We start from the raw sequence: 22,760 nt of genomic DNA, 5'->3' as shown, positions 1-22,760 counted from the left end.
TAAAATTTGATCTTACATTTCCATTCCTCATTCAAAGGGCTTCAATGTGATGTCTGGGTTGAAGTTGACCTTAGTATTTCCTCCACTAATGGTTAACAGGGCCAAAAATTAACACCAGCGTGTAGATTTTGGCATTGTCGGGTGAAATGCCAATTTCACCAGCCACGTTGATGGGTGGTCAGGGCGAGCATTTCACTCACATTTGTGAATACAAAGTGTCAAATATGATCACATTTCTAGTAAAATAATTGCAGCAGAAGGTGTTTTCAAAGTATTTCTGCCTTTTCGTTTCATAGCTGGTAAATTAAATCGTACAAAGTCAAAGAACTAAGAATCATATATAGGCTAGTTCACCTCGTGCAGCAACACTGCCTGACTGGGGGTTGTGCACGTGTGAAGAGCTGAGGGAAAGATTCATTTTTAGAAGCGCTGCGTACTGGCATAAAAGTCTGTCTAATTTACATGAAACTAAAGTCTACTGAAGTGAGACGTTGTTGTGTTTCTTGGCTATTTATATTGTTTTGTTCACAAGCTCGGTTGATTTTCTATGTTAGAGTTTCAACTGCTAAGGAAGAAAATAAAATGATTCTACTAGTCAAAATCAATCTCAAAAAAGGTGCACACAAGACTTAAGTCGAGCTACCAAGGTAACCTTAAAAGGGAAGGTGAACATTTTTGTCTCCTCTGTGATACACTATATATACAAAAGTAGTGGATTCAGCTATTTCTGCCACAATGCCAAGTGTCGGCTGGACTGGTGTAAAGCTCACCGCCATTGGAGCAGTGGAAACACATTCTCTGGAGTGATGAATCTGGGTATGGCAGACACCAGGAGAATGTTACCTGCCCGAATGCATAGTGCCTACTGTAAAGTTTAGTGGAGTAGGAATAATGGTCTGGGGCTGTTTTTTTCATGGTTCGGGCTAGGCCCCTTAGTTCCAGTGAAGGGAAATCTTAACGCTACAACATACAATGACATTCTAGACAATTCAGTGTTTCCAACTTTGTGGAAAGCCCTTTCCTGTTTCAGCATGACAACAGCCCCAGTGCACAAAGTGAGGTACACACAGAAATGGTTTGTTGAGATCAGTGTGGAAGAACTTGACTGGCCTGCAAAGAGCCCAGACCTCAACCCCATTGAACACCTTTGGGATTAATTGGAACACCGACTGCGAGCCAGGCCTAATCTCCCAACATCAGCGCCCGACCTCACTAATGCATGTAGCTAAATGGAAGCAAGTCTCTGCAGATTCCAACATCTAGTGGAATGTCTTCCCAGAAGAGTGGAGGCTGTTATACCAACTCCTTATTAACGCTCATGACTTTGGAATGAGATGTTCGATGAGCAGGTGTCCACATACTTTTGGTCATGTACAGTGAGTGAAAAAAGTACTTGATCAGAAGTTTACATACACAATAAGTTGGGTGAATTTTGGCCCATTGCTCCTGACAGAGCTGGTGTAACTGAGTCAGGTTTGTAGGCCTCCTTGCTCACACATGCTTTTTTAGTTCTGCCCACATATTTTCTATAGGATTGAGGTCAGGGCTTTGTGATGGCCACTCCAATACCTTGACTTTGTGGTCCTTAAGCCATTTTGCCACAACTCTGGAAGTATGCTTGGGGTCATCGTCCATTTGGAAGACACATTTGCGACCAAACTTTAACTTCCTGGCTGATGTCTTGAGATGTGGCTCAATATATCCACATAATTTTCCTCTCTCATGATGCCATCTATTTTGTGAAGTGCACCAGTCCCTCCTGCAGCAAAGCATCCTCACAACATGATGAAACCACCCCGTGCTTCACGGTTGGGATGGTGTTCTTCAGCTTGCAAGCCTCCCCCATTTTCCTCCAAACATAATGATGGTCATTACGGCAGTTATGTGCAGTTGCAAACCGTAGTCTGGCTTTTTTATGTCGGTTTTGGAGCAGTGGCTTCTTCCTTGCTGAGCGGACTTTCAGGTTATGTCGATATAGGACTTGTTTTACTGCAGATATAGATACTTTTGTACCGGTTTCCTCCAGCATCTTCACAAGGTCTTTTGCTGTTCTGGGATTGATTTGCACTTTTCGCACCAAAGTACATTCATCTCGAGGAGACAGAACGCGTCTCCTTCCTGAGCGGTATGACGGCTGCGTGGGTCCATGGTGTTTATACTATTGTTTGTACAGATGAACATGGTACCTTCAGGCGTTTGGAAATTGCTCCCGAGGATGAAAAAAAAAATGTCTGAGGTCTTGACTGATTTCTTTTGATTTTCCCATGATGTTAAGCAGAGGCACTGAATTTGAAGGTAGGCCTTGAAATACATCCACAGGTAAACCTCCAACTGACTCAAATGATGTCAATTAGCCTATCAGAAGCTTCTAAAGCCATGACATCATGTTTTGGAATTTTCCAAGCTGTTTAAAGGCACAGTCAACTTAGTGTATGTAAACTTCTGACCCACTGGAATTGTAATACAGTGAATTATAAGTGAAATAATCTGTCTATAAACAATTGTTGGAAATATTACTTGTGTCATGCACAAAGTAGATGTCCTAACCGACTTGCCAAAACTATAGTTTGTTAACAAGAAATTTGTGTAGTTGAAAAAGTGAGTGGTTAAAAAACGAGTGTTAATGACTCCAACCTAAGTGTATGTAAACTTCCCACTTCAACTGTAGATTACTAAATCTACTTGGCATTGTGGCTGGTGGACCAAAAAGTACATTTTATGCCCTGATGGTTAAGGTTAGGATTGGGGGAGGAGAAGCTGATCCTAGATATATACCTAGAGGAAACTTCACCCCAGAGTGCAATGTACAAGATCAGGTGATCATTTGCACTCCTATTCATTTAAATCTAGGCCTATGTTTCCAGAGGTTGCTCTGTAATATCAGCATCATAAACCATCTTCCCCCTAGCATCACCATAAAGGACCTGATTTGCATTTGAGGACAGAGGAAAAAGAGAGGTTTTACATTTACAGCTCTAGTGTTTTGCTGGCTGTGACTTTGTGCCTTCACACAAAGGCAGTCCATAAACTGGTTTAAAAAGACCATAACATATCAGAACTGTGATGTACAAGAAGTCATGTGTTCTCCTTCTTTGGGGTAAAGTTTCTCCTAGGTACAGATCAAGGATCAGCTTTCCTCCCCCAACCCTAACCTTTCAGTGGAAAAATGTTAAACTGACAAAAGATCAGCATCTAAGTGCAATTTCACCCTACACCCAGCAACACTAGCTAGCACCAGTATAACTAGCCTGTAGTCAAATGTCTCATACTGCAGCCACAATATTTGCATGGCATTATCCATGCAGGAAAACATTGGTCCTTCCCAAGGCTGCATGATGTCATGTTACAGCGTGTACAGCCAGCATGAAACAATCATGCCTCGTTACTGACTGTAGCGGGATCATGCTTGCTTAAATGTATCCCTTATTATGATTCCTGTCAACAAAAATATCAGCACATTCTCAATCGTTACCTGACTCAATCAATACAACCGAGGTTCGACTAGTCAGGTCCCAGATCGGTTTGTGTGGTCTTGCCAATTCCTGTCACGTCAATTGAGCGCACAAGATGTGGGACCAAACTAGGGTTGTTGGAGAGTGCATTGATGAATTAAGAAAAATATTCAAATCTACCACAGCGAACCAGAGTAGAAACAGATGCGCCCGTCTCAACAACAACACATGCCGTACGAACGTAGGGCCCCAAATGAGGCTAATGTTGATCCTCTCTGAACGGATACAGAGTCACTGTTAGTTATAACAAAAGCCAAATATCTGTTTTACGGGGGAGTTAATACAGTGCAGCGCTTTGTTTACCGTCCCCCAGGATACAGCCGCCTCGTTCAGTACGGCTCAAACAGTCGAACACAAACCAGCAAAGGAGAGAGGAAGAGAGAGCGAAAGAGAGAGAAGTGAAACGGATTGGCACACATGGCCTGTGCTGAGGCTTGGCTGCTGGCTCCAGACGATCGCCCCATCCCATCCATAGACATAGATACATAATTCCATCCCATCCAGGGCTTGATCAGGCAGGGCACTGCAGAACACGCTTTCGCGGCATGATACAGTATCCTCCTTTGTGAGCACCGCAAGTGGCCACATTTCTCAACCTCACCTTGTTTACAATTAGATCCTCATCCGCACTCCATATGAAAAGTGTCTATGAGGAGACCTCCAATAATTGCGCTAAAAAAGTGAGCTAGACAGGGGGGAAAAAAAAAAAAACATTGCACGTTGTACTGCAAATGGTTTGCCAAATCTGCACTGACGCAAAGCAGAGGCCTTGCTGGGCTGCAACCCCAATGTCACCCTATTCCCTATATAGTGCACTACTCTTGACCTGGGCCCACAGTTGTGCGCTATATAGAGAAAAGGGTGCCCTTTGGGACGCAGGCCATGAGTTGTTTCCAACTGGATGTGTTAGCAGCCTGTTCCAGGGAAAGCCTGGAAACGTTCAGCAGGGCACTCAAAAACATCCTGTAATGTTTTCCATCATGCTGTCATGCAGGTGAACGCAGAACACAGAGCAGGTGTTATCTCACTTCCAGAGGAGATAAGGAAATTCAAAAGCTCATGGAAGCGATTCAGAATACAAAATGTCCTTTCTGGCTCCTAAGATAGCAAGATTGCTTTGTAGTGGGGCAATGTATTCAAAAAGCAAGGCTATCTAGCCTACTCCTTGTTCAAAAGCCTTTTCTCTGGCCTACCTCTGTGTGGTGTCGGTTACCCAGTACAAATGCCTTTATATTTCACTGTGCAATCGCCAAACCGTATTGACTAAAACCCAACTCTGCAGTGAAAGCTTGGAAATGTCAGTGCTGATCTCTATGAGTGGCCCTGAGCAGGGTGGCAGACGAGGTGTGACGGCACCAAGGCATCCATCCCTATTCACAAGCTGGTGAGAGGGCGGTGGTGCATGTAACAGAAGTGGGTCGATGAGTAACTTTGTTTGCAATTTGGATGAGACCGGAAGCCTAGGCTTTACCTCAGAGAGATAACAAGTTTGCAGGAGACCCGGGTTTGAACCCAATCAGACACAGATACAGACCCACACACAGCACTGGCTTCATTGGCTGGGGGCCCTATCCCAGTCCTCACTGTCTACACACACCCACCAGTCAGTTCCTGAGCCTGACTCTCTCAGCACGGCTTGCCAGACATGTTCCTGCCACATCCTCCAAATGTTAGCCTGTGTAGCATGTCACACCGTGTCTTCATGGAAAAGAGGCCAAGTGTTACAGTGAAGAAGTGCCTCTCACAATGTCAGGTAGTCAATACGCCAAGCTATGAAGTGTTTTCTGATACACACACTCATATGTGCACGAGTCTCAAACCGGAACTCAAAACGTATAATAAACGATCCATATCCGCATGATCCATGGTTGGAACTCAAACAAATATTAGAAGAACGTGTCTGGGCGGTTTGGTGTCAACGTTCGATGTAAATGGTATAATTTGCATTAAAAGTTTTGAATGCGATAGGACTCACTCATATTTGGGCCTGTGTAGGCCATAACACGGAACCCAAACCGGCAGCGAGCGTGAACCATCGTGCATACATTTATTTTGTCCCCCCCACACCAAACACAATCACGACACGCAGGTTCAAATATCAACACAAACTCTGAACCAATGACATTAATTTGGGGACTGGTCGAATAGCATTAAACATATATGGCAATTTAGCTAGCTAGCTTGCACTTGCTAGCTAATTTGTCCTATTTAGCTAGCCTGCTTTTGCTAGCTAATTTGTCCTGGGATATAAACATTGAGTTGTTATTTTACCTGAAATGCCCGAGGTCCTCCGACAATTTATCCACACATAAAACGGTCAACTGAATCGTTTCTAGTCATACCCACGTGCCATCTCCTCATTGGTTATACCCAATGAGAAGATGGCACGTGGGTATCTGCTTCTATAAACCAATGAGGAGATGGGAGAGGCAGGACTTGCAGCGCGATCTGCGTCACAAATAGAACTGACTATTTTAGCCCTTGACGACGCAGAAGCTCGTTGACGCGCGTGAGCAATAATTGAATAATATAGATTTCTACATTTATTTTGCGACGTGAACGGTGTAGTCAGGATGTAACGCAGTCGACACTGCCAATACAGTAGAGTATCACCAACCTGAGAGAAAGTGCATTGGAGATCCTGTAATTGCCAGGCCTCAGAGGCTAGAGCCGTTCTTTGTCAAGCAAATCTTGAACCTGGAGGTCTTTAGTGATCAACATCCTACCTGCCCCTGACCACTGAACCAAGACATACTTAGCACTGGCAGGTCTGGGGTTTCCATTGTACACAGTAACCCTAGTCAAAATCTATAGGAGTGCACCTACTGCCTTTATATGCACAGAAAGCTGGGGTGTAGTCATGGAGGTGAACAGCTGGACTGATTTGTTTAAGAGAGAGACATCAGATTGGATAGTGTCCGTCAGTGGGTGATGCATGAGTGTTTCTGGAGCGGATCGAATCTCTCAGCACCTGATTAGTATTGACTAAGAACACAGGGCGGAGAACTCGCTGAGAGGAAAACACACAGCCTCTGCGCTCACCACAAGCAGACCTCAGATCTCAGCACATTAGGTTTAATTCAAAGGAGGGCTAGACGGTTGGCCCAACATTTCGGCCCCAAAACCTCAGATTGGCCAACGTCTATGAAATGGCGTTGACATGTCAAAATGACACATCCATGTTATGTCAAAGGCTACGTTATGTTGAATGACAACATTCCCAGAGTATTTTTGATAGTCAGCTGTTGAGGGAACGTAGTATTCCTTTTTATTTATTTTTATTGAATATCCAAAACATGCAGTTAAGCCGCTCAGCAACTACACCACACCAGTCATCCAACAGATTCTCATTCAGAGCGACACACAGAAGTATGAATGGTCAATGCCCTGCTCAAGGGCACGTTGACCGATCTCCCACCAGGCCAAAAAACGTGAACCCGAACCCTCCAAGATTCCCCCCACAGTTCCCCAATTGCTGTCCCTCAACCATCCGAGACCCAACCCACAGTCCACGCAAAGATTTTTTTTTGTTAAATAAAAAAAACACAATTCCATTCCCCACCCCCAAGAACCCCCCAAATGCACCAACAACCAAGATAGTGAACTAAAGAGAAAAGACAGAAGAAAACAACAAACAACAATGAAAAAAAAAATTTAAGAATAAAAAGACTTCAAGGACAACCAAAATCATAACAGCAATACCAACTGTATATGTTTGAGTGCATGTCTGGCACTATTACATGTGTGTGTGTCTGTGTATGTGTGTATTTGAATGAGAGTGTGTGTGTGTGTGTATATGCATGTGTACAAACACCTGCACGGCATCAGCCTCAGGCAAACCGGCATTACCTGTAAAAACACTGCCACTTAGTGTCATTCAAACTTATTTTTAATTATGTTTTATTTGGACTTTATTTTTTACTTTTGTCTTTGACCATCATCCTATATTCGTATTTAATTAATAGCGGTTTCGTTTTAATCAAAACTAACAAACCGAGTGTTTTCCAGCATACAGTGTTCAGCTGCGCACTCAGATCATTTTTACATTACATTTTAGTCATTTAGCAGACGCTCTTATCCAGAGCGACTTACAGTAGTGAATGCATACATTTTTTATTTATTTTTTGTACTGGCCCCCCGTGGGAATCGAACCCTGGCGTTGCGCACACCATGCCGGCGTTGCAAACACCATGCTCTACTGAGCCACAGGGATAAAGATGACTTTATTGCCTTATTCCTTCCTCAAAGAGAGAAGCATTTTCTGCGACAGCAACAGTCTGCAAGATGAAATTGTAAGCGGTATTATAATCCGCCTGAGCTGCTCCGTGATGCATTAGGGTTACCGCCCCCAGGGAAACCTTAGCCCTCCGTCCACTGGTGGCAGTCGTCTGTCCTAGGTCGGGCGTGATGCATTAGGGTTACCGCCCCCAGGGAAACCTTAGCCCTCTGTCCACTGGTGGCAGTCGTCTGTCCTAGGTCGGGCGTGATGCATTAGGGTTACCGCCCCCAGGGAAACCTTAGCCCTCCGTCCACTGGTGGCAGTCGTCTGTCCTAGGTCGGGCGTGATGCATTAGGGTTACCGCCCCCAGGGAAACCTTAACCCTCCGTCCACTGGTGGCAGTCGTTTGTCCTAGGTCGGGCGTGATGCATTAGGGTTACCGCCCACAGGGAAACCTTAGCCCTCCGTCCACTGGTGGCAGTCGTCTGTCCTAGGTCGATGACAAAGATTAAGAAGACAAAGAGATGGGCCATCCTGAGGCGGAAATGGGCTGTTCTGTCCACACTCACGGCCAGCAGCGTCTCAAAAACAACAGCCTACTCGCTACAAATTACACAGAAGGCCCAACTTGCGGCCGTGTCAAAAGCAACATCCACACATTTCAATGGCAGCCAGCTAGGGGGAGACGAAAAGAGAGCCAGCCAGATCCCAGAAGCCCAGCACCTGGCCTTTCATCCTTTACCAGCATGATTGCATTTCAGCAGAGCGATAGCTAACGCGCTACGCTAACACTCAGAGGAAAACACTGCTTGGTGAATGGCTGCATCAACATGAAGCAGACAGACAAATGTCCACACCAAGGCCATTCTGAGTATGGCTGAATCAACCCTCTCCCGCTGATGGAAAATCAAGATTGAGCCATCCTTGTGCTGTTAAGAGCCTCTGTGATCCTCCGTGTCTCTGGCCCAGCTGAGCTGAATGGTGGCAGCCAGACAGTGTAGTGGATGTGCCAGGTATTAGAAGCTCAGACCAGGCGAGTGATGGCCTTTTCCTCAGAACTCACATCAACTGGCTCTGGACGGAGAGGAAACCCAGGCAGCTATTTAGGCCCACCCGATAAGGACCTCGCCGATTTACTTCTTAAAGGTGACCTTCTAGAGTTCAAGTGACTACAGATGGAAACTAGCCTGCTAGATAAATCTGTCATGTTTACTGAAATGTTGGGGAATGCGAATTGTCCCTGTCAAATAAATGTAATTTAAAACAGTGAAATGCTCTGATGCTCTCACATTTGAGCCCAGCAAGCCCCCTAATGTAGCGTGGAGTAAGACGATGTTCAGTGCTTATAGAAGCAAATATACTGAACACAAAAATAAAAATGTAAAGTGTTGGTCCTGTTTCATGAGCTGAAAAAACAATGCCACAGATGTCTCACGTTTGGAGGGAGAGTGCAATTGGTATGATGACTGCAAGAATGTCCACCAGTGTTATTGCCAGACAATTGAATGTTCATTTCTTTACCATAAGCCGCCTCCAGTGTCGTTTTAGAGAATTTGTCAGTACGTCTAACCAGCCTCACAACCGCAGACCACATGTAACCAGGCCAGCCCAGGACCTCCACATCCAGCTTCTTCACCTGCGGGATCGTCTGAGGGGGAGTGGGCCTAATGATTTTATTTCAATGAACTGATTTCCTTATATGAACTGTAACTCAGTAAAATCTTCGAAATTGTTGCATGTTGCGTTTATATTTTAGTTCAGTACAGATTGGAAGGCATATTAATAATAAAGGACAACAGAAGTAGTTATGCTATGCTTCCCCACCAACACGGAAAAAGATGATGGCAGACTGACATCCACACTAAAGACAAGCATTTGTGAAAACTAGGCCTGAATAGCATTGTCATAGCATAGAATCCTGGTAAAGAAACTCAAAGGTATTCATGCCATGTGGCTTTTCTGCTTTAGCTTACTGGAAATTGTTTTCATAATAACACTAACAAGAAGGTTGACAGAATGTATTGTGTGGGTTTTATCTGCGGGTAATGTTATTTGTCACAGAATAATGTTAAGATCTGGAGGAGGCTTGTGCAGCAGTCTGCAAACCACCAATGGCCCTGAGCAGTACTCTGCCCCCAAACAAGGAAACATTAGGAAATGTTTCATTTAAAACGTCTTACTTTTCTTTGTAAGCATCTTCCTACCACATTTGTGCACTATGGGCTATAGGACAGTCAGCTATAGTATATGAAAACAAAAAAGTAGCCAAGGGGAGACTCTAGATAGATATTTAGAGGTCTGATATGCAGAAGTAGGCTAACAGAGACCACAGTTGGTTAAAAGTTGTCATCAAGTGAGGGATGCAACATCGCCACTACACTATAAAACATACAAAGATCAAACCGTGTGTAAATAGGTCTGCAAAAGGACAGTGAAGCCATGTTCTCATTAACACTTCCTTATTTCACTCACAACCACATCAAATTAGACAAAAATAAAAACTGACTTGGAATAAAAAAAAAAAAAAGACATTGGCCTACAGAATACAATGTGTAACTTAGCCTGCAAACAGAGTGACACTACAACATACTCGCATGAACTTCCTTAAGTGACCTCACATTTGCTCATCACTGCAAGGAAGCAGAGTGGCCACCGCAGACTCTCCCCGGTCACATGACCCGACATCATTTTGTGTTTCTCCAATGGAACATCTTTCTGATGCGTTTAAGGGTCCTCCTCCACCAACAGTCTGACAAGCCAAAGGCTCCATGAGTTAGGCTTATCCAATTCTGCAATTGAATGACCTAACAAGTGTATATTTCGTTTTTTATTTAGTCTACATGGAGGAAGCATTGTCAAAGACCTTGGTCCCAAACAGCTGCTAGGAAGGGACTAGGAGTTCCGACGACTCAGCCACATCCATACACAGCTGTGAGGTGGGTCGGGCACTGGCCAGACGTGACATGTTTGTTTGCTCCCTGCTCATCTGGGCTGTAGCTTTAGTGAAGAGAGGTATTCTGAGAAACTGACCTAGCCACTAATGATGTGCTACCCCCAATGGAGATTGTCATGGTAGCGCATTTTGTCAGATGTTTTTGTTCTTAAATCAAAAACAGAGGGGTAGCTTTAAAATGAACACTTTAACGCTATCTAGTTGCGACAATTGAATTCGGGAGATAAAGATGTTTACTTCATGATTATACCAAAATGTGCATATTTACAGTGATTAAAGCAGCATATTTTGTCTAGGCAGTACATTAGCGGTAGTTAGGTCTGATAGTCAGAACAGAGGCATCTCTCCATGGCTGAGCAGTGTGGCAGCAGGGTAAGGGGGAGCACTACACCTCTTCCTGGGGCCCTGGGTTCTCCACCTTGATAGCTAGCAGCCTCTCCAAAGACATGTGTGATCCCCTCACTGTCCAGATCCTATCTGAGTAATTGCCTTCCCAGCACCACATGGTCCAGGGGAAAGCAGCAAATGGGTTGGCAAGGCTGCCTGCCACACAGGACAGACGTGGAGAGGAGGAGTGGTGTTTCAGGGACAACTCAGACTGTTAGGGCAAACCACACTGCCAAATGATAAGTGTGTCTATTAACAGGTTAGAAGTCAAGACAACCAGTATGGTCTCTTTCCTTTGACTCGTCCGAAGCCAGAGCGTTCCATTGGTTAACAAAGGGTGGGATTGAGATATCAATGCACCGTTAATGTGGTATGGGAGATAACCTCCATGTCGTTATCGCTGTTGCACAGGAAGTGGCGGTTGCTGCAGCACAGGAGGACCACAATGTCCTGCCCGACACAGCTAGCAGGGAACTGTCACTGATGCAGCCCAAGATGGCGGCAGTATACTTATTGAAAAAAATATGAAATTATCCTAACACAGAAAGGAGGCCGAGTTAAACATTCTTTATTTTGTTAAAGAAACGTTCTGAAGCCTGAGGGGAATGGGCCTAGCTCGCTCTCTTTGTAACTCAATCGTCATAATCTAATTCCGACCATATTCTGTCGCCACACAAGGACAGAGGGGTAACTAGGGTGAATAGAACCATTTCAGTGCAGGCTCAGAGCACAACTTTATTCTTACCAGCACAAATAACACTATTCACCTATGCTCACACCAGATTCACTGGAGAACTGAGTGGCTGCTAGTTTCTTTTTGTTATTTTCTTTCAATGGTGTGTCCAGACCTAGAAAACCAGGTGAGCTCCTAACTAATAAATGACCTTAAAATTGGTCAATCAAGTACAAGGGAGGAGGGAAAACCCACAGACACTCAGCACCTCCAGGAAGTGAGCTTGACACCCCTGCTATAGGCATAGGTTATTTTGACATGTTCCAGAACTAGGACTGGGGATTATCAAGGAGCAATGTCTTGTTTTTGAATGTCTTCAATAAAAGAAGATTCAGCTATCCTCGGGAGAAAAAAAATAAGCTAGTGAGGGAGAGAGTGAGCCTCACCTGCCACGTTGACCTTCTCCGCATTGGAGGCGCTGGGGGTGACCGTGCTGGTGCCGTTGGTCAGATTAGCCCCCGTGCCGTTGTAGATGATCTCCACCTTGGACTCCAGCTTGCCCAGCCGTACCATGATGTTGTCCAGGAGCACCGCCAGGGTCTTCTTCAGATCTGGAGGGAAACACAGTATAGCATGAAGCATAGATACCTCACATCAGTCTTACTACGAACCAGCTAATTTAACTTGAGGCTAAAATATACAGTACAGTGTTTTCTAGATTTCCCTTTCGTTTTCCTGTCATTTTAATTGATCTCAAGAATAGTCATTTTCAAATCTGATTGACAAGGAGGAAATTAGCGCATAGTGATATAATACCAGTGAGTCGATCTCCACAGTCCCGGTCAGAGAAAATGCTTTTCTATTTTTGTCTTCATAACTAGGCTAATCAATATATCGTTATGGTGTGAGTAATCGGAGTATGCCTTGTATTCTGAGACGGACCGTTCTTATTGGCTTTCCGCTGAAAAATGAAAAACAAGGGGAGAGGATCAGCTTATTTCAGCGACCCCATTAAGTCATTGGATTTCATGCTGTCCGTTAACGGACTCATTTAGATGTATAACTGAGCTGGCGGGTGTCTGAGGATGATGACCTTGCTGCTTCATTTAGGCCTGTGCATTTCTAAGGACATCTCCTGACTCCGGTAGCTAGCCAAAAGAAGGTGGGACGGACGATGGGATTGAAAAGACACTAAAGTAAGCTGGCATTCACAATAGGTGTGTCCCAATAATGTCTCCTTCCTGAAGTGTGCACTCGTTCACTACTTCCCACAAATCTAAGAGCATTGGATTGATTGGTGGAGGCATGAGCTAGTGGCAGTTTCCACCATGTTTCTTCTACCTCTCATTTCCTTTCAAATCAGTGAAGGGAAGTGAACAAATGCATATTTTGGGAGGAAGGAGAGATAAATTGGGACATAGCCCAGTAGCTAGCCAATAAGAGGTGAGATGGGATAGAAAGGACACAGTGAGCTGACATTCAAAATGACATCATCTCTGTTTGTTTCAGTAGCATTTCAGGACTTGGTATGCGGAGCTTGGCATTTCAGTATCCTAATAGTGTTTATCTGATATTTACCCTCCAGCAGCCATGAGGACATCAAGGCTGCATCCCTAATGGCACCCTATTCCCTATGGAGTACTACTTTTGACCAGGGCCTCCATGGCTCTACGCTGCTCAAAGCAACTGAATAAAGTGTAACGATTCTAAAGCTACTGTATAACATGCAACACAAACTTAAGTGGCTTCAATTCCATTTGTTATAACTGTCTGATGTTTTTTTATTATTGACATATTATTGTTTATGGTGTTGTAAGATCTCACAGTTGATCGATGTTGACTTGCAAGTGCAACACACATTTTGGCATTGGTTTCAATTTCAGTAGTTTGCATAGAACTTTTAAATCCAACATGCTTAACATATTGTTTATTGGTATGACCTACGATCTTGTCACAAAACAGTTGATCAATGTTGACTTGCGAGACATTTCGCCACACCATTAGTAGCAACTAAGAAAATGAAATATGACGTGTCCCTTCTGCCCCTGAAATATTTTCCTTCCCTCCTGCCGCCTCAAGAATATTCCGTGATGTCGTCAACCTCATTAACATTCCATGAGGTGGTGGAGCCGTGAAGACAGCGATCGCACCCCGTCTGTCACACGTCAGAGCGGCGACTGCGGTGCAATTTCTCTGGCTGCGTGTCACATTTGATATGTCACTCCCTATCGCGCCAGAAAGACAGTGTGAAGGGAAACGGGCCTGTGTGCGCCGCCGTGGTCAGGGAGCGACGGAAGGGATGGGGAGGAGAGTTGGCGTGAGGGAGAGAGGGAAGCTGCAGCGTTTTGTCTGCTCTGCACGGCTACGTGGGGCGGAGATAAGCAGATGCCGGGATGGAGCGCCGCTGCGTAAGACAAGGAAGAAATCAACTGGAAAGTTGGGCTATGTCCCAAATGACATCCTATTCCCTATATAGTGCAGTACTTTGGTCCAAAGCAGTGTACTATGTCAGGAATAGAGTACCATTTGGGACAAACCCCTGGAGTGGAGCTGCCACTGCATCAGGCTTAACATAATTGCACACAATAGATTGTGTCCTCAGAAAACACAACGCGCTGAGCAGAAAACGCCCAGCCTAGCCTCCATCAACACAGACAGAGAAATGAGCATTAGAGAAAGAAACACACTGCCCCAGGTCCAAACACACTGCCCCAGGTCCAAACACCAAACACACTGCCCCAGGTCCAAACACACTGTCCCCGGTCCAAACACCAAACACACTGCCCCAGGTCCAAACACACTGCCCCAGGTCCAAACACACTGCCCCAGGTCCAAACACCAAACACACTGCTCCCGGTCCAAACACACTGCCCCCGGTCCAAACACCAAACGGTCCAAACACCAAACACACATGCTCCCGGTCCAAACACCAAACGGTCCAAACACCAAACACACATGCCCCCGGTCCAAACACACTGCCCCTGGTCCAAACACCAAACCCACTGCCCCAGGTCCAAACCCACTGCCCCCGGTCCAAACGCCAAACCCACTGCCCCCGGTCCAAACGCCAAGCCCACTGCCCCCGGTCCAAACGCCAAGCCCACTGCCCCCGGTCCAAACACCAAACCCACTGCCCCAGGTCCAAACCCACTGCCCCCGGTCCAAACGCCAAACCCACTGTCCCCGGTCCAAACGCCAAACCCACTGCCCCCGGTCCAAACGCCAAACCCACTGCCCCCGGTCCAAACGCCAAGCCCACTGCCCCCGGTCCAAACGCCAAGCCCACTGCCCCCGGTCCAAACGCCAAACACACTGCCCCAGGTCCAAACACACTGCCCCAGGTCCAAACACCAAACACACTGCCCCAGGTCCAAACACCAAACACACTGCCCCAGGTCCAAACACCACACACTCCATCCATCTCTCCCCAACCTGGACAAGGTAGAGTAGGCCATCTCCCCACATGGCTGATCTGTGTGTGTGTGTGTGTGTGAAGCTAATTCATGTTTTACAGATCACAGCCAATAAACATTCCTCTGCATGTTTGCAATGAGTGCCCAAAGCACAATGAGGTTTGTGTTAACAAATGAAATATTCTGGTCTTTCCAACAGGCACGGAACATTGTAATTAATTAAGCCAGTTTAAGTGTGGACAGCCTGCATTTAAGTGGCAAAGTAGTGTAATAGGTGTGAAAACATAGGTGGGCCAAATCCATGCGATAGATAAACTTACTGTCAGAAAAGCGAAGTACAATTCACAGCATCAGAACAAATCAGAATTGGGTTTTCGGCCAAAGTGTGGTAAAAATACTACTATTACATAGATCCGTTGATTTAAAGACAGTGGTGGTACTTATCCACGTTCTTTGGTTCAGATCATTTTCTAAACTCCCACCTTTATTAAAGCTACTGTTACAAAACTGAATTGATGTTAGGTTGTGATATGACTGTTTTATAGTCCCCAACTCCCCATTCATCGTTACAACCTGTCTGCTAAAAAAATTAGAACTTGACTCCGTCTTCATTCCCTAAGCAAAACGTTTCAAAATGAAACATGAGAGTTGAAATATGCATGCGGTAGCCTGACACGTTCATTCTACACAGAGGCACCCATAGGGAGGGAGCAAAGCGTAGTCCCCCGCTTCAGTAATTGCAGCCTAAACATACTGAGTGAGTAGACAAAACAGACAACAGCAGACCAAGCAAACTAAGAGAACCATTATCAGTTAATAAATACAATTCAAATTCAGACTCATTTGCATGGTTGTAAAATGGGGAACCAGTCCAGATGTTTAATAAACTTGGTTCAGTTAACAAAGTAGGTCAACATCAACAGGGAAAAAAATGAAAAAGACAATCTGTAATTTCAACAGCCTGACCCTGTCACTTTTTTTGGTAAACAGAGATGGGGCTTGGGAAATGTAACTACTCAAAATTCATACATGGGAGCTCCATAAAATCAACATGAGAGTTTTAAACATAGTGTACAGCATATTACAGACTCAAATGAAAGCAATACTTCGAAAGAAAATACGTTATATTGGAGACAATGCACTAAAATGACTTTCCCATCATTTTCTGATATGTGGTGGACAAATCCACAGAGATTTTCATTTGCTTAGAGTCGAACTGACAGATGGGGAGAATAATCCATATTTCTATGCAGCTGTGTGCTCACTCTTGGCCTAGTGATATTACACAGTATCACATCACAGTCCACATGCACAAATCCCACAACACTGATCTGAGCTGACGACAGATGGAAGAAATGCATGCATGTTGTAATTATAGTGACCTTACATATACTATATTACCATTGCCAAGTAACCACATGATGTGACGTAATGCTTTTATAATCTCGAGGAACTCTACTTTCCATACACTTTATGTCTGGTAAATAGAGTTCCTAGAGATTATAAATATGCTTTTGTTGACAGGAGTGTTTTTTGGGCTGAAGCCAGGGTTCAATTCTCGGGCCGACTCTTTTCTCTGTATATATCAATGATGTCACTCTTGCTGCTGGTGATTCTCTGATCCACCGCTACGCAGACAACACCATTCTGTATACATCTGGCCCTTCTTTGGACACTGTGCTAACAAACCTCCAGATGAGCTTCAATGCCATACAACACTCCTTCCGTGACCTCCAACTGCTCTTAAATACAAGCTCTTCAACCGATCGCTGCCCGCACCTGCCCGCCCGTCTAGCATCACTTCTCTGGACGGTTCTGACTTAGAATATGTGGACAACCACAAATACCTAGGTGTCTGGCTAGACTGTAAACTCTCCTTCCAGACTCACATTAAGCATCTCCAATCCAAAGTTAAATCTAGAATCCGCTTCCTATTTTAGAACAAAGCCTCCTTTACTCATGCTGCCAAACATACCATCGTAAAACTGACTATCCTACCGATCCTTGACTTCAGCGATGTCATTTACAAAATAGCCTCCAACACTCTACTTAGCAAATTGGATGTAGTCTATCACGGTCCCATCCGTTTTGTCACCAAAGCCCCATATACTATCCACCACTGGTACCTGTATGCTCTCGTTGGCTGGCCCTCGCCAAACCCACTGGCTCCAGGTTAGAGGTCGACCGATTATGATTTTTCAACGCCGATACCGATACCGATTATTGGAGGGACAAAAACAGCTGATACTGATTAATCGCCCAATTTTTTATTTGTAATAATGACAATTACAACAATACTGAATGAACACTTATTTTAACTTAATATAATACATCAATCAAATCAACTTAGCCTCAAATAAATAATGAAACATGCTCAATTTGGTTTAAATAATGCAAAAACAAAGTGTTGGAGAAGAAAGTAAAAGTGCAATATGTGCCATGTAAGAAAGCTAACGTTTAAGTGCCTTGCTCAGAACATGGGAACATATGAAAGCTGGTGGTTCCTTTTAACATGAGTCTTCAATATTCCCAGGTAAGATTTTTAGGTTGTAGTTATTATAGGACTATTTCTCTCTATACGATTTGTATTTCATATACCTTTTACTATTGGATGTTCTTATAGGCACTTTAGTATTGCCAGTGTAGCAATATAGCTTCCGTCCCTCTCCTCGCTCCTACCTGGGCTCGAACCAGGAACACATCAACAGCCACCCACCGGAAAAACTACTCCAAGTCTTAGAGCGAGTGACGTTTGAAACGCTATTAGTGCGCACCCGGCCAACTAGCTAGCCAACTAGCTAGCCATTTCATATCGGTTACACCAGCCTAATCTTGGGAGTTGACAGGCTTGAAGTCATAAACAGCTTCAGCTTCTGGCAAAACGCACGAAAGTGCTATTTTGAATGAACGCTTACGAGCCTGCTGGTGCCTACCATCGCTCAGTCAGACTGCACTATCAAATCATAGACTTAATTATAACATAATAACACACAGAAATACGAGCCTTAGGTCATTAATATGGTCGAATCCGGAAACTATAATCTCGAAAACAAAACGTTATTCCTATTACATTGCACAACCTTCAGTGTTATGTCATAATTAAGTAAAATTCTGGCAAATTAGTTCGCAACGAGCCAGGCGGCCCAAACTGTTGCATATACCCTGACTGCGTGCAATGAACGCAAAATGACACAATTTCACCTGGTTAATATTGCCTGCTAACCTGGATTTCTTTTAGCCAAATATGCAGGTTTAAAAATATATACTTCTGTGTATTGATTTTAAGAAAGACATTAATGTTTATGGTTAGGTACAGTCGTGCAACGATTGTGCTTTTTTCGCAAATGCGCTTTTGTTAAATAATCCCCCGTTTGGTGAAGTCGGCTGTCTTTGTTAGGAAGAAATAGTCTTCACAGTTCGCAACGAGCCAGGCGGCCCAAACTGCTGCATATACCCTGACTCTGTTTGCAAGAGAAGTGACACATTTTCCCGAGTTAAAAGAAATTCATGTTAGCAGGCAATATTAACTAAATATGCAGGTTTAAAAATATATACTTGTGTATTGATGTTTATGGTTGGAGCAACGTGTACCTAAGCGATTATATGCAACGCAGGACAGGCTAGATAAACTAGTAATATCATCAACGATGTGTAGTTAACTAGTGAATATGATTGATTGATTGTTTTTTATAAGATAAGTTCAATGCTAGCTAGCAACTTACCTTAGCTTCTTACTGCATTCGCGTAACCTCGTGGAGTGCAATGTAAAGCAGGTGGTTAGAGCGTTGGACTAGCTGGCAAGGTAAAGCTGGCAAGGTAAAAATCTGTCGTTCTGCCCCTGAACAAGGCAGTTAACCCACCGTTCCTAGGCCGTCATTGAAAATAAGAATGTGTTCTTAACTGACTTGCCTAGTTAAATAAAGGTAAAAAATATATATTATAATACACAAAAAAAGATATATATTTTATTATTATTATTATTTATTTTTTTAAATCGGCGTCCAAAAATACCAATTTCCGATTGTTATGAAAACCGGAAATCGGCCCTAATTAATCGGCCATTCCGATTAATCGGTCAACCTCTACTCCAGGTCATCTATAAGTCCTTGCTAGGTAAAGCCCCGTCTTATTGCAACTCACTGGTCACCATAGCAACACCCACCCGTAGCACACGCTCCAGCAGGTATATTTCACTGGTCATGCACAAAGCTAACACTTCCTTTGGTCACCTTTCCTTCCAGTTCTTTGCTGCCAATGACTGGAACGAATTGCAAAAATCACTGAAGCCTTATATATCCCTCACTAATTTTAAGCATCAGCTGTCAAAGCAGCTTACCGATCACTGTACCTGTACACAGCCCATCTGTAAATAGCCCACCCAACTACCTCATCCCCATATTATTACTTACCCTCTTGCTCTTTTGCACCCCAGTATCTCTACTTGCACATCATCATCTGCATATCTATTACTGCAGTGTTAATGCTAAATTGTAATTATTTAGACTCCATGGCCTATTTATTGCCTTACCTCCCTACATTTGCACACACTGTAGATCGATTTTTCTACTGTGTTATTGACTGTACGTTTGTTTATGTGTAACTGTGTTATTATTGCACTGCTTTGCTTTATCTTGGCCAGGTCGCAGTTGTAAATGAGAACTTGTTCTCAACTGGCCTACCTGGTTAAATAAAGGTGAAATATATATATTTTTTTATTGTTATTTTTCGTGGCCACGCACCAGCTCGATGCACAACTCAGGGAGTCCAACCAATACAGACACTCCGGATGTTGTGTCCCAAAGCTACGTTCAGTTATGCAGTTAGTGCAGCTTCCTCATAATTCGACCTTCATTCCAGTCTGTTACAGAAGGCGTCTCTCGCACTCTTATTTATTGAACCTTTATTTTAACAGGAAGTCATGCTGAGATCAAGGTCTCTGTCACAGATAAGCCCTGTATACACATCGATTTACACAAAAAGCAAAACATAATCATTGAAAAAAAAAAACACATTCTTCAGTAAAAAGGTCCTCAATCAGCCTTTTCAATTTCCCAAGAGGCACCAATTCATCCAATTTTAGAGAGCCTTGGCGATCATTCCACAAGTAAGGTGAAAAAAAAGTGAAAGCAGATTGACCTAACTCAGTGGAGATGGAAGGGAACTCTAGAGTTACCCGGTCTCAGGGATGGCTAAGTTAACAATGAAGTAAGGTATGGTGGAAGTTTATGCAGGAGGGCTTTACAAACAAAACGAGTAAAATCCAGCGATCTACGAGACTTCAAAGAGGACCAGCCTACTGTACTTTCTGATTACAGAATACAGTGATGTGTACCGAACCTATCGCCTGTAATAAAGTGTAGTTTTTTTTGATAAACTGCGACTAATTGCTTCAACACAGTGGCAGCTGCAATCAGAGATACAATAATGCCATAGTCTATAACCGGTATGAACGTCGACTAAATTATTCGTTTTCTGCTATTTAATGAAAGGCGCAACCTATTCCTATAAAATAAGCTCCTTTTAATTCTTAATTTCTTAACTTACTCATCAACATGCTTTATGAAAGATGGGTTTTCGTCAATCCAGATATTTATAAACTTTATAACCTCTTCTCACAAAAGGAAAGCGTGGAAACAGGTTGGCTGGAATTGTTTAGTTCAGTGCTTCTCTCTCTTCAGTCCAAATTCCCATCTACTCAAACTAATAAACAATGTTCAATGCACCACATAAACCACCAGACCGATTCAGTCTTGATACAATATTTAATTAATGTGCACTCAGATTTTATGGGTAATTTACTGAGAGCAGAGAGGAAGTCATAATTCCCCTTAAATGCATTAATGTCATATCGAGATGAATCCTAGATCTGCAGAGGGAGTACAAATACTGCAGCATGAGGCAATTTTTTCCCTTACTACTTTTATTTAATCAAAAGCATTAAAAAAAGGCTTCCTAGACCATATCATTATATTTCTATGGCAGAGAGTAAACAGTGTTCCAGTCTCAAGATGTACATTAAGATTGAGACATGTTCAAATGAGAGAAAACAAAAAACAGGGAAACTGGTTTCATCCAGTCCATTATAAACTGGTTCCAGACTGGTTCTTTAGACCTAGGTCAAGACAGGACACAATGCCCCAACAACATCTTCTTACTCAATATTAGTGTTTTCCCTACCAATGCATATCTGGCACGGGTTTCAACGGCTAGCTGTGTTACCAAAAAAGGGTTTGGCTTCTACTGCTTTACATTTCCATTTTCGATGCCAGGGGGCGTCGATGTTACTTTGGGAGCTTTTGCGCCTGCCTGGAAAATCAAAACTAGGGAAAGACTGCATTGTCCAATGTAATGTTTCGGTTCAATACAGCTGGATTTAAAAAAAAATGTTATATAGTGACATTATTACATCATATAAACATTTACTCCACTTGATGCATTAATAAAGTTTATTCATTTTAAATTAAAGTTCAGGCAATTGACAGAATATTATGAATCTGTTCTGATGAGACCATATCACAGATCTTTTGTCTCGTTGCCTCCCGAATAATAGCAACAACTCATTTCATGCTTTTCTGGAGATAATTAATGACATGATTAAGCAATTAGCCTATTACATTGAGCTGATATCATTATACAGGTCTGGGATAAAGCTTAGGATTTCTTTCAACACCCTCCTCCAGGTCATTTAAAACGGGTCGGAGCACTAGGCTGCTAGAACAACAGACTTCTCGGCTGCATCACAAATGGCATCCTATTCCTAATTTAGTGCACTACTTTTGACAGGGCCCATAGTAAATAGGGAATAGGATGCCATTTGGGACGCGTCCCGGATCTGTACGACCAAGGGTTTCACCAAGGCAGATGCTTCAACACTCTGCATCAATGTTTTAACATAGACCCTAAGGGGGAACAAGAGCAGCTAAATGCTCCGTGTTCGCCAGTCAGTACTCTTGAGGTCTGGCGATTAGCAGACTGTGGCAGAAGAACTGAGGTTGATAGGCCTACTCGGTGTTTCTGAGATAGGCGGGAAGCCTCCCGCCTAACAAACTCAGATAAATTCAATTTTACTGGCTAAGAGCGTTTTAAGACAAATCATATTAGGCATGGCCTTTTCAGAGAGCTACTTTCCAGGACCAGTGACGGTTGGTTGGTTGCCTGGTCATTTTACAGCATCTTCTTGTTTTCGCCGTCCATTAGAATGTATTCAGCGTAATCAATTCCAATCTCATGTTTCTAATGAAGCCTCTCATTGACCCAAACGGGTCTATTAACGGCATGAATAACTTATTGACGGCTGTTCGCGAGGCGTTAATAGGTTATGACGGAAAGCAGCTGCATCAGCGTAACACTGACCTCTGTTTGCGCAAGTCAAGTTACTGGCTGGCTAGCCCCCTAATACTTTACTTTCCTCCATCCAATGAGGCAGCACCCTGCTGTAGACAAAATGTACATTCTCTTTTCCTCTTTCTTGTCTTCCCCGTTGTCTATGGTTGCATTACAACCACAATACAATTGAAATATAAACGCTTATAAATAGCCTACATTATGCATTTTGTATGATCTGTATGTCAGAGAATGTATAGGGCTGGCTATTTTGACTTTG

At 43.6% G+C, this 22,760-nt stretch overlaps 1 protein-coding gene across 1 annotated transcript in view; it reads right to left on the bottom strand.

Moving 5' to 3' along the window:
* Positions 1-22,760, bottom strand: part of LOC115179283 (alpha-1,6-mannosylglycoprotein 6-beta-N-acetylglucosaminyltransferase A) — a 112,811-nt gene that overhangs the window by 70,431 nt on the left and 19,620 nt on the right. Inside the window, exon 3 of the mRNA XM_029740663.1 lies at positions 12,191-12,355. Coding sequence (XP_029596523.1) covers positions 12,191-12,355 — 165 coding nt within the window. The remainder of the gene's footprint in view (positions 1-12,190; positions 12,356-22,760) is intronic.

The sequence above is a fragment of the Salmo trutta genome, chromosome 39 (assembly GCF_901001165.1).
Source record: "Salmo trutta chromosome 39, fSalTru1.1, whole genome shotgun sequence".
NCBI classification, from domain to species: domain Eukaryota; kingdom Metazoa; phylum Chordata; class Actinopteri; order Salmoniformes; family Salmonidae; genus Salmo; species Salmo trutta.
Note: the sequence above shows the minus strand (reverse complement) of the source record. Positions and strands in the feature narration are given on the sequence as shown.